This window comes from Ochotona princeps, chromosome 5 (assembly GCF_030435755.1).
Source record: "Ochotona princeps isolate mOchPri1 chromosome 5, mOchPri1.hap1, whole genome shotgun sequence".
In the NCBI taxonomy this organism is placed as follows: Eukaryota; Metazoa; Chordata; class Mammalia; order Lagomorpha; family Ochotonidae; genus Ochotona; species Ochotona princeps.
The window spans coordinates 82793768-82807317 of NC_080836.1; the positions used below are offsets into that span (position 1 = coordinate 82793768).

At 42.8% G+C, this 13550-nt stretch overlaps 1 protein-coding gene across 1 annotated transcript in view; it reads left to right on the top strand.

Moving 5' to 3' along the window:
* The first annotated feature begins 456 nt into the window (after positions 1 to 456).
* PTH2R (parathyroid hormone 2 receptor) overlaps positions 457 to 13550 on the top strand; it is a 91039-nt gene continuing 77945 nt past the window's right edge. Inside the window, exon 1 of the mRNA XM_012926579.2 lies at positions 457 to 678. Within this exon, the coding sequence (XP_012782033.2) occupies positions 604 to 678 (75 nt within the window). The 5' untranslated portion in view covers positions 457 to 603. The remainder of the gene's footprint in view (positions 679 to 13550) is intronic.

Here is a 13550-nt window from a genome sequence, read left to right on the forward strand (position 1 = left end):
TCGACCCTCAGGAGGCAGGAACATGACAACGTCCATAGAGAGGAACTGGAATGGGCTAGGAAATGTAGGACACAGTCCTGTTAATACCCTGACCATCAAAACTAAAGCAGGAGGTGGCTTTCAGGCGTCTCCCCAGGGAACCTCCCCCTGAGGACGGCGCTGAAACCGAGCAGGTTGCGCCTAGCGGCAGCAACGTCTCCAAACCAGAACCCAGGGACCCCTGCTCCCAGGGACCCCGGGGAACTGAAGGAGGAGAACGAAGGTCTCGGGCGGGGGCCCCCCGCAGAGGCGCCCAGAGCGCCCTGATTTCGGGCTCAGAGTCCGCCCCCTTCCCGCCGCCTCCTCCCCGCGGCGGGCGCGCGAGGCTGCGAGGCGAGCCCGGGGCGCCCGTGCTCCGGTCTGCAAGAGCCACACAGCGCCGAGCCACGGGGCGGCGCGCCTCGGGCTGGACTCGCACCCCCGAGCGGCCTCGGCCTCCGAACCCCGGGCTCACCGCCCCGCTTCTGGCCCGCAAGTTCTGACCCCCGCGCCGGCAAAGTTGGCGACTCTGCAAGCTTCCCACGGGCTCGCCAAGAGCTTCCCGCGCCTCACTGGGGTTCGGGAATGGCCTGGCCAGGGGCATCACGACATCTCTGGGTGTGGGTGCTGCTCCGCAGCTGCCTCCTTATCGGAGCCCAGGTAAGAGCGGGGGCCCCGGGGCACCCGGGCCGGGCAGGCGGCCGGTGGGTCTGCACCGAGGAGCCTCGGGCGAGAGCCACCTCGGGACCCGCAGGGTTTGCCCCAGCGTCGTGGCAACTGCAGACCCCACGGGCCGCGGAGTCTTGGGTCAGGAGGGCGAGGCTGGAAGGCAAAGGAACTTTTCTTCCTCGCAGACCCGTGTTTCCTTTTAAGTTAAATCCAAGTAGTTCTTGCCTGGGGGCGATTTACCCGTCGCTGTTTGTGATCTTTAACTTCCAGCGTGAAGGGTGAGCCCTGTCGGACAGGTGCCTCGCCGGCTTTCTCTGACAGGAGCGGCTCGCAAGGGTCCTCGGAGGGAGAGTAGGCACACCGTGCTCTTCGCAGCTCAGTTGTTAAGGTTGAGAATGAGCAGTGTTGTTTTCGTTCTGTTAATGTCATTTAGAGATGTTTTGGGGGCATAAGTTTCCAACGGAATGCATTTAATGTGGAAAAAACAATTTGTTCCCTTTTTTTTTCTTTGAGAATCATGTAAACGCCGGGTTTGCAGCCCTCTTTTCAGAAGAGCTGAGGAGATGCTTGTAGGAGTGGGTGTGGATTTAAAATGAATAGGCTATTCCTCGACTGTGCAGCAGAGGGCGCAGGTGGACCGTCAAATGGAGTCCCGACTCCTGAAGTATCAGAAAATGAGGTTTATGTACTGATAGGATCTAAACTTATTACTGTACTTTGTTCTTGGATTTCATGAGACCAGTTTGATTTAAATTATTCTCAAAGGTTCAATTTCGAAAGGCCTATCTCTTGTAGGCTAGGCATGCGTTACTATGTTAAAGGGATTTCTTCCAGGAAACGGGTGCATTGTTAAATTCTGAGCTTTACCTGGTGTGTGACTAGGATGTGTCACGGAGGTCGAGACTGTGAAGCGTGAGTTCGTGGATCGCACACTGACTAATACTATTAACATCAGAGACTTCAAAGCAAGGTGTACTAAACTGTCACCAAGGTAACAGAAAGCACAGTATTCACGTGAGAAACCAGTCTCTAGAACTTGACAATGAATTTACATGACAGCTTTAGAACTCTGACTGCAAAGGTCCCTCTTACGTCCCTGGGTCCTATATGGATGCTGAAATCGCTGCCGCCTTGTGTAAGGCACAAATGAATCATTTTTTGTATTCATCCTCCTAGATTGTTTTTTTCCAAGGCAATAAGGAGAAAAATTTGCAATGGGATTGTGTGGAGGATGTTTTCTTTTCCTTTCACGGAAGCGGTCAGGCACCGTGTAGTTTTCCTAGAGCAGCCTCAAGCCAGGGGTTCCCACCTTGGATGCTATTGGCATGCCAAGCCTTGTGACTGTTGGCTGTGGGCCTTGCCCTGTACACTGTGGAATGTTTGCCATTCCTCGTCCTTCACCTGTTAGAATGCCATTGGCTCTCCGCTAACCCCCTACATACTGCTGTCACTACCAAGGATGCCTTTTGGTGGCAGAGCCACTCCTGGGAGAACATTCCTGTTTTAAAATTCTTTTACTTATGTCTATAGATGAAGAACTATGAAAAATGGCAGTCTGTAATTTATAACATGTGTCAACTTTCTTGGTACTTTACATAAAATCTGAATATCAAGGTAAGTGATTTACAATGACATGTTGACACACTTTCTGACTTTATTTTGTCTTACAAAAAGTGATATTGGATGGAGATTGTTCCACTTGTAATTATTTGCTTTTTATTTTAAGTCATGGTCAATCTCTATTCTGAAATCTGGTAAATTAATTTGGAAGTAAATGGAAGCCTAAAAATATTCTGGGTACTTTTTACTGTAGTGGGTCGCTTGATGGTTTTATTAGCTCAACTTTGAGATGTAGGATATGTGTGAAAAATGAGCCTGACTCACATTTTTAGAGTGCCCATTTAATGATGAATGCATTTGGCTAATTCATGTATTTAAAAATGTATGATACATTGCTGTAACACCTGAGAGAACACAGGAAGGCAGAGCTTTGGTAGAATACATGTTTTTGTCCAGTAAACGTTAGATCACTTCACAAAGCAGATGACACAGAACTAGAGCTGATCAACTGTTTTGAAGATCTCTTGCTTTTTGATGGGGTTGGTAAACATGCTGTTTTTGCCTGAACTCACAGTTCAGATCGCATACATTCCACCTCAGGCATCATTGGGGTGCTCATCAACGCATTTCCTAAAGCCACGTTATCATATGGTGATGAGGACCACTCATGGAAATGTTCAGTGTTTTCGTTTGCTGTGCCAGTGGGTCCTGCTGGAGACAGGTGGAGGTGGGGATAAGGGTGCAGGAGGTTTAAGGGGTGAGGGATCATGCTGTGATGGAGACAAGGTTGAAGAAGCAGGGCTGGACACAGACGGCCTCACTCCAGCAAAAGCACCCGATAGACCTTTGGAGAACTCTGTGGTGAAGATCGCCCATCAGAGGATCCTCAGACTTTGCCAGGAGGGCCAGATCCTAGTCTGCAGAAGATGGCAGGCCTGCACCAAAGCTGAGAAAATGTTTGAAAGTTCTTTCTTGGGAGGCTGCACCTCCGTGGCTACCTCCTGGATGAGATGATCGCCTGGTCATTTCACATCGGTGAAGCATATTGGCACTGCTTGGCTGGAGAATGGGCTGGTCCTGATTCAGTTGCCTTGTGAAGGCCCAGTGGCCATGGAAGAGTGTGACTGTGACACAGCATTTGCTGAGAAATGGATATGAATAGTCCTCAGTCACTGGGAACAGTCGCAGGAAACTCATGCCATCCATTCCAGGAACATGCCTCCGTGCAGTAGCAGGTGTGAGCAGATACTGAAGAGCAGATGTGTTTTCTGGTAGTCACTGAGTGTCGCTTCAGTGACGTCCTAGCTCTGCTGTGAACACTCTGATGTAGGGGCAGGAGTTTAGCCTGGGATCCTGAAATTCTGCCACATTCGCTTTCCTCATCAAGTAGCACTTCACCTCCCCGGGCAAGACACCATCTCTCTGGTCCTCCTGTCCATCTGTGCAGTGAGGAGGGTGAGCTTTACTCGCCTAGTATGGTGATTCGGACAATACTGGAAACTCAGACATCTCCTAAAGGGCAGGAAAATTATGCTTGATTATGATGCTTATTTACTTGTTAGATGTCAAAAACTGCTAAGCGCTCCAGTTGTTCATTTCATTCTACTGTAATCATTCATACTCCTATGTCAGAAAATGGGGCTGAGGGATATTGGTCGTATGCTGTACTGTTAAAGCTTACATTAGAGTAGCCATGAGACACATTGGGACTGCTCCTTCCACAGTGCATGCCCCCAGCTGGTGTCCTCATTGGAGAACTCAGTTGGGCACCACTTACGTATACATGTACCCTGTACCCTCTAGTGCAGCAATAAGCATGCCTGGACTTCTAGCCCAAGGGATTCTCACACAGGTCTATATCAGTCTTTGCATTAATACTATGGAGTTGAGTACTGAAGGTCATGTAAGTGTTCAAGTAGGGATATTTTGCTGCAATAAAAAACCATTTAAATGCATGTAAACCAGAATAGATATGACTGTAAAAACAGGATAAGACATCACACACACATACACACACACACACACACACACACAGAGATATGTGTTTATGTGCATAAAATAAACGCACTTGATCAGTAATTCATATTGTGTAAACATACTTAGGCAAAAGGTGTGTGCATGTGTATCTTCTGTAAATGCCTGTGTGTGGGAGGCAGAGAAATAGCAATGGGACACAGAGCTGAAAGAGGATACATCAGGTTCATCAGTAAATCGAGTACACTTACATTCTGGCTCTTCATCTCTGGTGTTAATTGGAGATTGTGTGGATGGATCACAGATGGTGCTACCAATAAGCCACTGCTGGTGGATTCATGAGAACCGTTCTCCAGTGTGGGAGGTGGGGGACCAGCCTTGGCAAAACCAGACTGGAGCTCAGCTGCTGGTTAGCTCTGCGCTGTGCTTACTGTGAGATTCCACCTGGGATGGTTTCCCTGCCTGTTGACAGCTGGGTCGCTTGCAGTCTCAGCTCCCTCAGGGTGGGCTTCAAGGAGACTGCGGTGCTGCTTGTGGTGTGTTTCAGCCCCTGCAGTCCAGGAGCAGTGGGATGGAAGGGAGCCGGGTGCTGTGTTGGCAATGCAGATAGAGTAGGATTTATTTCTCCAGAACTTCCTCAATTCTTGGTGAATAAAAATAGAACATGTTCAGCTGACATCCATGCGTTCAATTTATTTTCCAGTCTTAACATCAACTGGTTCTGTCATTCTGTTGGAATTCCCCCACGTCTTTTCTTTTCCTTCTATTTTGTTTCTTTGTTTTCTCTGACTTGCGCTTTAGATTTTGACATGGCCGTGTGACTGTGGGAAGCTTGTGCTCTCTCTTCCACTCATTTCCTCAGTCGTACAGTCATGGTAATGATAGCCTTTACACACAGAACTCGACAGTCTCAAATTTATGAATACACCAACAAAGACCTTAAGGTCTGACAGTGAAAATATCAGTTCCTCCCTCCTCCATTAAAGATTCATTGGAGAATTTCAGTACTATGACTGTTTGATGATGGTTACTTCTGAACTTGACTGGGACCCAATGTAAGCGTGTGTGTGTGTGTTTGTGTGTGTGGTGCTTCTCTCACTGTGTCTGGGAGAGAATTTTGTGAGGCTGCTCCTTCTGCCTGCAGAACGCTTTCTGCTATTTCTTAATCTTTCTTCTTCAAATGCCAACATCTTTCTACTGGCAGTTGGCTATTTTATTAGAGTTTTGATAGCTGTAATAATATTGCATTTATGAATGAGGATTTGATTAGTGTCTATCTTCATTTCAACAAAAGGTAGCTGCAGCAGTCCGGAGAGCCACTGCTCTGTCCTCTGGGGAAGCTGAAAAGCAAGAGACCTGGGAAATGTACTCCTCTGAGTAGTTAGGGCAGGCTTGGTGAGTTACGCCCTTAGATAAACTGGGTTTAACTACCTAGTAGATGATTGAAATTTGGATTATGGAGTTTATGAAAAAGCCAGAAGAAAAGGTCTTTAAAAATTTTTTTTTTTTGGTTAAAAAGATTGATTTATTTGAAAGCAGAGTTACAGAGACAGAAGGAAGACAGATCTTCCCTCTTGCTGGTTCTTGCCTCAAATGTCTGCAACATCCAGGGATGGGCCAGACTGAAACCAGTAGCCAGGAGTTTCCTCCCGGTCTCCCACATGGGTAAAAGGGCCCAAGCACTTGGGCCGTCTTCTACTGCTTTCCCAGGGGCATTAGCAGGGAGCTTGATCAGAAGTGGGGCAGCCAGGGTTTGAACTGACAACCATATGGAATGCCAGTGTCCCAGACAGGGTAAAGCACACTGCTGTATTACAACACTGGCCTCAGGAAGGTCTTAAAGGAAAGGTTTTTGCCATCACCACCCAATAGGGGATCTCTCTTCATGGTAAAGAAGCAGGTTAAGGGTGAAGCTTAACAGTTATTCCATTGGATAATAAAACCTAAAGAAGGAGAATCATAGATCGGAGGAGTGCTAGGGAGCTCTTCAAAGTGGTTAAAATTAGGGACCTTTATGTCAGAATGAAATGTGGAATCTGTATCTCCTGTTCTTTGTTACTTAGCATCTCAAAAAGGTTGCTTATTCATTTGAAAAATGGGGATAGCCAAATGCCAAAATGCATTCATTGGTGTGTTTAATGTGTATAACCTTGAAGAAGCACTAAGGACTGCCTATCCCAGTTTGTTTGCCATGAATATTAGTCATCATCATGTTTGTAAACATTGCTGTCATCATCACTATCATTATAATTTCTGTTATATTTTCTAACTAGTTATTGTTAATATAGAAAATATGATTTCATGTATTATTGTCTACAAAACATATTACTGAGTAGTCACAATATCTGTATCTATTATTGTTTGTCTTATTACATTACATTGCATTAGCTTTAATGTTGTATAGTTTTTATTGTAGAGGTCCCTCACACCCTTGCTTAAATTTATTCCAAGACATTTACATTTTTTGAAACTATTATGAATGGGACTGATCATACAAGTTTTTTCTCAGCCATGTGATTATTTGTGCATACAAAGAATATTGGTTAAGAAGTGATTCTCTATTTTTTTAAAAAGTGATTCTTGGTCAGTTTTTCACAGTGTATGTTAGACGATACTTTTTAAAACCATGATGGGTATTTGCAAGCTCATAGAGTAAATGTTATTATATATTGTATTCATATAATTTAATAGCTAAAATATTCATGTTGATAATAAAATACACGTTGATTAAAAATTAGCACACTTTAGAACAGACAAAAATTTGTTGACTGCTTTCTGACCAATATTAAGGTGACGAGATTGGAATAGATTTGCTTGTATAATTAAAATTCCTGAAAGCAAGCTCTATCTCCTTTATGCAGTCATTTATATGAAATTGTGAATGAGCTGTTAATTTTGAATAACTTATGGTACTTTCCACTTTCTTAACATACTTGGGCCAGCTCCAGTGACAAAAATTTTTAAGTATATATGTTTTTTCTCTCAGCGTAGATTGTTTGACAATGCTTATAAACCATTTTTTGTGGGCAAGATATGTGTATGCTTGCTTATCCATCCACCTACACTTCTAGGAAATGACTTGAGGAAAACATTTATGCATGTACTGAGCGCCAAGATAAACTTCTTTCACTGTATAGTCTAACATTATTTTTCCTTAGAGGATGAAGTCTGTAACACAGTACTTTGAAAGTTGTATAAGTGAAACTTAAGACCATTTTCATGTTGATTAATTAGCTTTGAGGCTTGTAGAAACTGGAACACAAATTGAGTAGACTTGTAGAACTTTTCCTACAGCTTCAAAAAAAGTCATTTAAAACCGACATTAAAGACACAGCATACTGCATTTTCTACAATGTTGACAATGTATTAGTAATAACACTTTGTTCGTGAATATACTGAGTTTTGCTACTTATGACAGTTACATCATGAAGAACCATGTTGTATTTTCTGACCTATCTGAGGGCTAGCTCTGTGCTTCGGAATTGCTTTATATGTATGTTCTGCCATAGTTGCCCTAGATAGTGTCCTACCAAAGGGGAAGTCTCACCAAATGTTTGTAGTGTAAATATGTTCACTGCTTCTCATTCAGACCAGCACACTCAGCACAGAGCAGGAAGGTGACTGAGCAAAAACTATTCAGGAAATACAAGGAAAAATCAATAATTACATTTCTCCTTCCTTAGATCTTCTCATTTTCAATTCAAGCAAACTGCAATGGACTACAACTTCCTTGTATTGTATTGACTCTCAGAGAGACTAGGGCATGGCCCTTGCCTCTTAAGTCGTCCTACTCTACAGGGGACGAGGAGATAGTCACTAGGGAGAGCTCTCTCCCTTGGCTCTCGACTTCTGCCTTTCTTCCTGCAGTGGCTGTTTAATTTTCTCTTCCTTTTGTTATGTATTGTTTGTCTTTCACTTTCGTATTTGCACAGTGTAAATGATTTGTCTTCAGTTGGGAATGGGAAAGTCTCCTGGATGTCTGCCAAAATTTTCTGATGTTCAACACTTTTTTTTTCCTTTCTGCTCCTTCACTGTTTACTTTGGCCAACTGTATTTAGACAGTGATAAGAATATAGGATTTATGATAAGAGCAGTAATCATGGCCACACTTGCATAGTGCTCACTGTACTCTTTATACATTACTTTCTTTAATCTTCACCACAACTTTATGCAAAAATCCAATCAGCGTTTTGGCACTGATTGTCTGTCTAACATTCTTCCATTCCTCGTTAAAGTAATTGTGTAGCAAGAAATGCCAAGCCGCAGTGGGGATAGACTGTGAACAAGGTACAACACCAAAGGTTCTTGCCCTCATCATGCCTTGCCCTCACCATTCCTTCATTTTTGAGAAGGCTATGGTACCTGAAAATTAAGATATACGTGTTAAGAATTTTTTGCAAGTTTAATAATTTGTTTAAACATTTTAAGATTTCTTCATGTCAATTAAAATGCACCACTTTGTTTATATTTTCTAATTCTGAAGCAGTTTGCATATTCATTTTCTGTAGTTAATTACATAGTAGGTAAATTTTAGGTAGAAAGCAAAGGGAGGCTTGCATTTTGATTAGATATGGGAAAATCAGTGATAACCTTATCCAAACAACCACCCACTGCAGCAACTCAACACAACTCATGACAATTCAAATTCGAAAGTACCTCAAGTGTTTTTCCTGTCCCAGACAATGTAATAATCATGGGAAATGCAAATACAACGAAACACCTGCGCATATTTTCCAAAAGATGTGGTGCTCAGAATTTTAAGATGTAAGTTTGAGTTAATATTTAAAAGAGCCTTGGAGTGATAATGGTCCTTTTGGAAGGAGAAATGAACCTCAAAGGACCTTATTTTTCAGTTGATACTTGTTGTCTCTTCCTCTTATCCATGTGTTTGATGCAGTATTACAGTTCAAATTCAATCAAGATTCTTTCCTTGCAAACATATACCAAGCATAGAGTCCAGCTACTTATTGTCCAGATGGGTTGAACAGTTTCTTGGGGAGACCATTTCTGGTCCGAAGTTAGAGCTGGTAGGATATCATCCCAGTCAATTGAGAGTCCCAATATAACATCAACAGCAGTTTGCAATATTATGGAATTGAAATGGTTTGAGTAACTAGTACGTTAGAAAAAAAAAAGCAAGTCCTAACCACAACCTATGATTAGCTCATTGACATTTCAGTTTTACTTCATATACAGGACTGGCTGCTATATACCTTAAAATGGCTATAAGGTACCATTCAGCTGTCTCGTGTCTATTTCATTTTAGTATTTAGCCATTTGTTGTGTTGAAGTATAGTTTTGCTGATCTTGGCAGATTTTAGGATAATCTAGACTGGCTTGTAACTCTAACAAGACATTTGTCGACATTTAAGGTGCAGAACATTTTTTTTTTTGGGGGGGGGTGTGCAGGAAAATCCTCAACACCATGGTGAGGAGTGACTAATCTTTGTGTCCCACCCAGCGAGGCATGAGGCAATCCACGCCAGCTCTTTCCTGTCAGATTTCAAGCTCTACTTTCTGTTGTTTGTCTATTTATTTTAGGTTTTTTTAGTTTGTATGATTGTTTGTTTGCTGTGAGTGGTTTTCGAAGTGATCCCGATGGTCATTGCGAGGGAGGGTGGAGGTCCAGAGGTGGAGCCAGGCTCAGACCAGAGAAAGCTTTCCTCCCTGGTCCTGAAGGACATTTATTGTTCTTCTGTTTCTGCGGACCGCTCAGGGCTTCTGGTTGTCTTTCTGATGACGTTGGTTTCTGCACGGTAGTGTTTGGACTTCTTCCGTCCCCTGCGGAAGCTCCGGTTGGGGGTGGGTGACCTCAGAGTACTCGGCCTCCGAGGGCATCCAATTCCCTGTGGCCTCCTTGGCAGTTGGGATATAGTCTTTGTTGCTCGTATTAATAGTTTGCGGTGAAGGTCTGGGAGTCTTCATGGTTGGGATCCAAGCTTCCTCCTTACCACCTGCTCCACTCTGGAGTGCCCCCCTGCTCCACGCACATGACCTCCCGTTAAGAGGTTGTCAGGATCGCAGCCGGTTCCCCCCTCATGCATTGGTATAGTAGTTTTACTGTTGTTTAGTGCCGCTTTGAGTCTGTTGTCTATGAATTACCAGATTTGATCTTGATAGGCTATATTGTACTTTTTTCTCACTTTTTTTATGGTCCTGAAAGATTTCCCTGCACTCCCTCCCCATTTCAGGTTAACATAGCATATTGAGGGTATAGTAGGTTTTACAGTTTTTCGATGTAGATCTTAAGTATTCTGACATTAATTGTTGGTTTATAGATTATATCGCATTATCTTATTGCATTGGATACAGGTTGTTAGAGATTGCACTAATATTACAATATCCAGGTACTATCTTCCAAGTTGTCATCTTTTCATCTCAGATTAAGGCAAACATGTGGTATTTAACCTTTTGGGATTGGTTCATTTCTCTTAGCATGATGGATTCCAGTCAGGCCCATTTGACCACAAAGAACTGCATTTCGTTTTTTTTAATAGCTGAGTAGTATTCCATAGAGTAGATGAACCATAGCTTTCTTATCCAGTCTTCTATTGATGGGCCTTTTGGCTGCTTCCAGGTTTTTGCGATTGTAGATTGTGCTGCTATGAACATAGGCGTGCATGTTGTTTTCTTGTGTAGGAGATGTTTTGGATATAACCCTAGGAGTGCTATTGCTGGATCATATGGTATGTTGATTTTCAGTTGTTTGAGTATTCGCCAAACTGATTCCCATAGAGGCTGTACAAGTCTGCAGTCCCACCAGCAGTGGAGTAGGGTTCCCTTTTCCCCACATCCTCGCCAGCAAGTGTTGATGGTATTATGTATGTGTGCCATCTTTACTGGAGTTAGGTGGTACCTCATTGTTGTCTTCATTTGGATTTCCCTTATTGCCAGGGAACTTGAGCATTTTTTCATATGCTTGTTTGCCATTTGGGTTTGTTCTTTTGTGAAATGTGTGCCCATTTCCCGTGCCCATTTCTTGAGCAGTTTGTTTGTTCTGGTGTTTTGGTTTCTCTGGATATCTTCGTATATTCTGGAGATTAGCCCTCTATCTCCTATGTAGTGTGCAAAGATCTTCTCCCATTCTGTAGGTTGTTTTTTTACTTTGTTGATTGTTTCTCTAGCTGTACAGAAGCTTCTTAGTTTGATGAGGTCCCAGTTGTTTATTTTGGTCTCGATTTCTACTGCTTTTGGAGTCTTTTTTAGGAAGTGAGGGCCTACCCCTAAGTGTTGCAGTGTGTTTCCAACATTTTCTTCCAAAAGTTTGAAGGTTTCTAGATGTAGGTTTAGGTCTTTTATCCATTTAGATTCGATCTTGGTGTATGGTGAGAGATGTGGGTCTATCTTTTTGTTTCTGCAGGCTATCAACCAGTTGTCCCAACAGCATTTATGGAACAGACCTTCCCATTTGCTTGGATTGTTGTCTGTCTTTTTGTCAAAGATTAATTGACTGTTCTGTGTGGGTTTCCATCTGTTGTTTCTATTCTGTTCCACTGATCTTCCTCTCTATCTTTGTGCCAGTACCAGGCTGTTTTGATGACCACTGCCCTATAGTATGTCCATAGATCCGGTACTGTGATTCCCCCTGTTAAGTTCCTGTTCTTCAGAGTGGTTCTGGCTATCCGTGGTTTTTTGTGTTTCCAGATGAATCTGTGTATCATTTTTTCCAGTTCGATGAAGAATGTTTTGAGTAATTTGATTGGGATTGCATTGAATGTATATATTGCTTTTGGTAGTATAGACATTTTGATGATATTAATTTTGCCTATCCAGGAGCATGGGATGTTGTTCCATCTTTCGAGGTCTTGTTCTATTTGTTTTTTGAGTGTTTTGTAATTTCCTTCATAAAGGTCTTCTACGCTTTTGGTTAAATTTATTCCCAGACATTTCATGCTTTTCTCTGTTATTTTGAATGGTAGCTTGTTGGTTAGATCTTCTTCCATCTTGCGGCCATTTGCATACACTATGGCTGTTGATTTTTGTTCATTTATCTTGTATCCTGCCACTCTGCCAAATTCTTATATGAGTTCTAAGAGTCTTTGTATTGAGTTTTTTGGTTCTTCTATGTAAAGAATCATGTCGTCTGCGAATAGTTGAAAGCTTGACTTCTTCATTTCCAATTTGAATTCCTTTGATTGCTTTGTCTTGTCTTATGGCTTCTGCAAGTACCTCTAGGACTATATTGAATAGCAGTGGGGATAGTGGGCAGCCTTGTCTCGTTCCAGATCTCAGTGATATCCCACAAGTTTTGATTTGTTGTGATGATGCCTTCATTTGTTTCAAGCAATTTTTAAATTTCCCCTATGGTTTTCTCAAAACCCATTATTCATTTATCAGCATATTATTCAGTCTCCAGCTCTTTGCATATTTTCTTTGGTATTTTGAGCTCTTGGTCTCCGGTTTTACTTCATGATGATCTGAGAAGATGCATGGTATAATTTTGATTTTTTAAAATTTGCTGAGGCTTACTTTTTGACCTATAGCATGGTCAATTCTGGAGACAGTTCCATGTACTGATGAAAAAAAGATATATTCTTAGTCTATAGGACGAAAGGGTCTGTAGATATCAAGTCCATTACTCTAGTGTCTGGGTGAGTTCTCTTGTTTCCTTGCTCAGTTTTTGTCTCATCAATCTGTCCATTAATGTTAATGGGGTATTAAGGTCCACTATTGCTTCTTTGTGGGGGAGGCTTAAGTAATATTCATTGTGCTTCTGTCTCATCTTTTGCTCTTGGACACTGCTATTCTGATGAACAGATTTCTCTCCCTCTGGCTGGTTTTTAAGCTGTGTTGCCTACTGCTCTACAGGTCAATTTTATTTTTTTGTTTTTGGTATCTGGTTCTTGTGCCATTCCCTCTAGCAAATTTCAGTCCCAGCTTCTCGTGCTAGGCTTCTACCACAGTCTCTGTATCCACAGCTCCTGTCTTACCACTCTTCATCCCTGTGATGCTATGCTGTAGCCACACCCTAGACTGCACAGTCTCTCTCCCACTTGCGTCTTGAACAATGCCCGGGATAATGGAGACACCAGCTGTCCTAATTCACTGGGTTCTGGTCTTGCCGGAACCTGCTGGCTTTTAGGTCTGAGGGCCACCGGGACCTATTTTGGTTGGAATCTATAAAATGCCAGGTTGGTACTGATTTCCCTATGGGACCAACGTGATGCAGTGAACCAGGATTGCTTTTGCTCTTGGATTAGCACATGCACAGCTCACTGTTGTCCCTTTGGTCCCTCAGCCTTTGCCAAAGTGCACAAAATGACAACTGATCACTCCTGGCTTAGTGCCTGCATAGCTCATTGTTATTACTCTGGGGCTGCAGCTTTTGT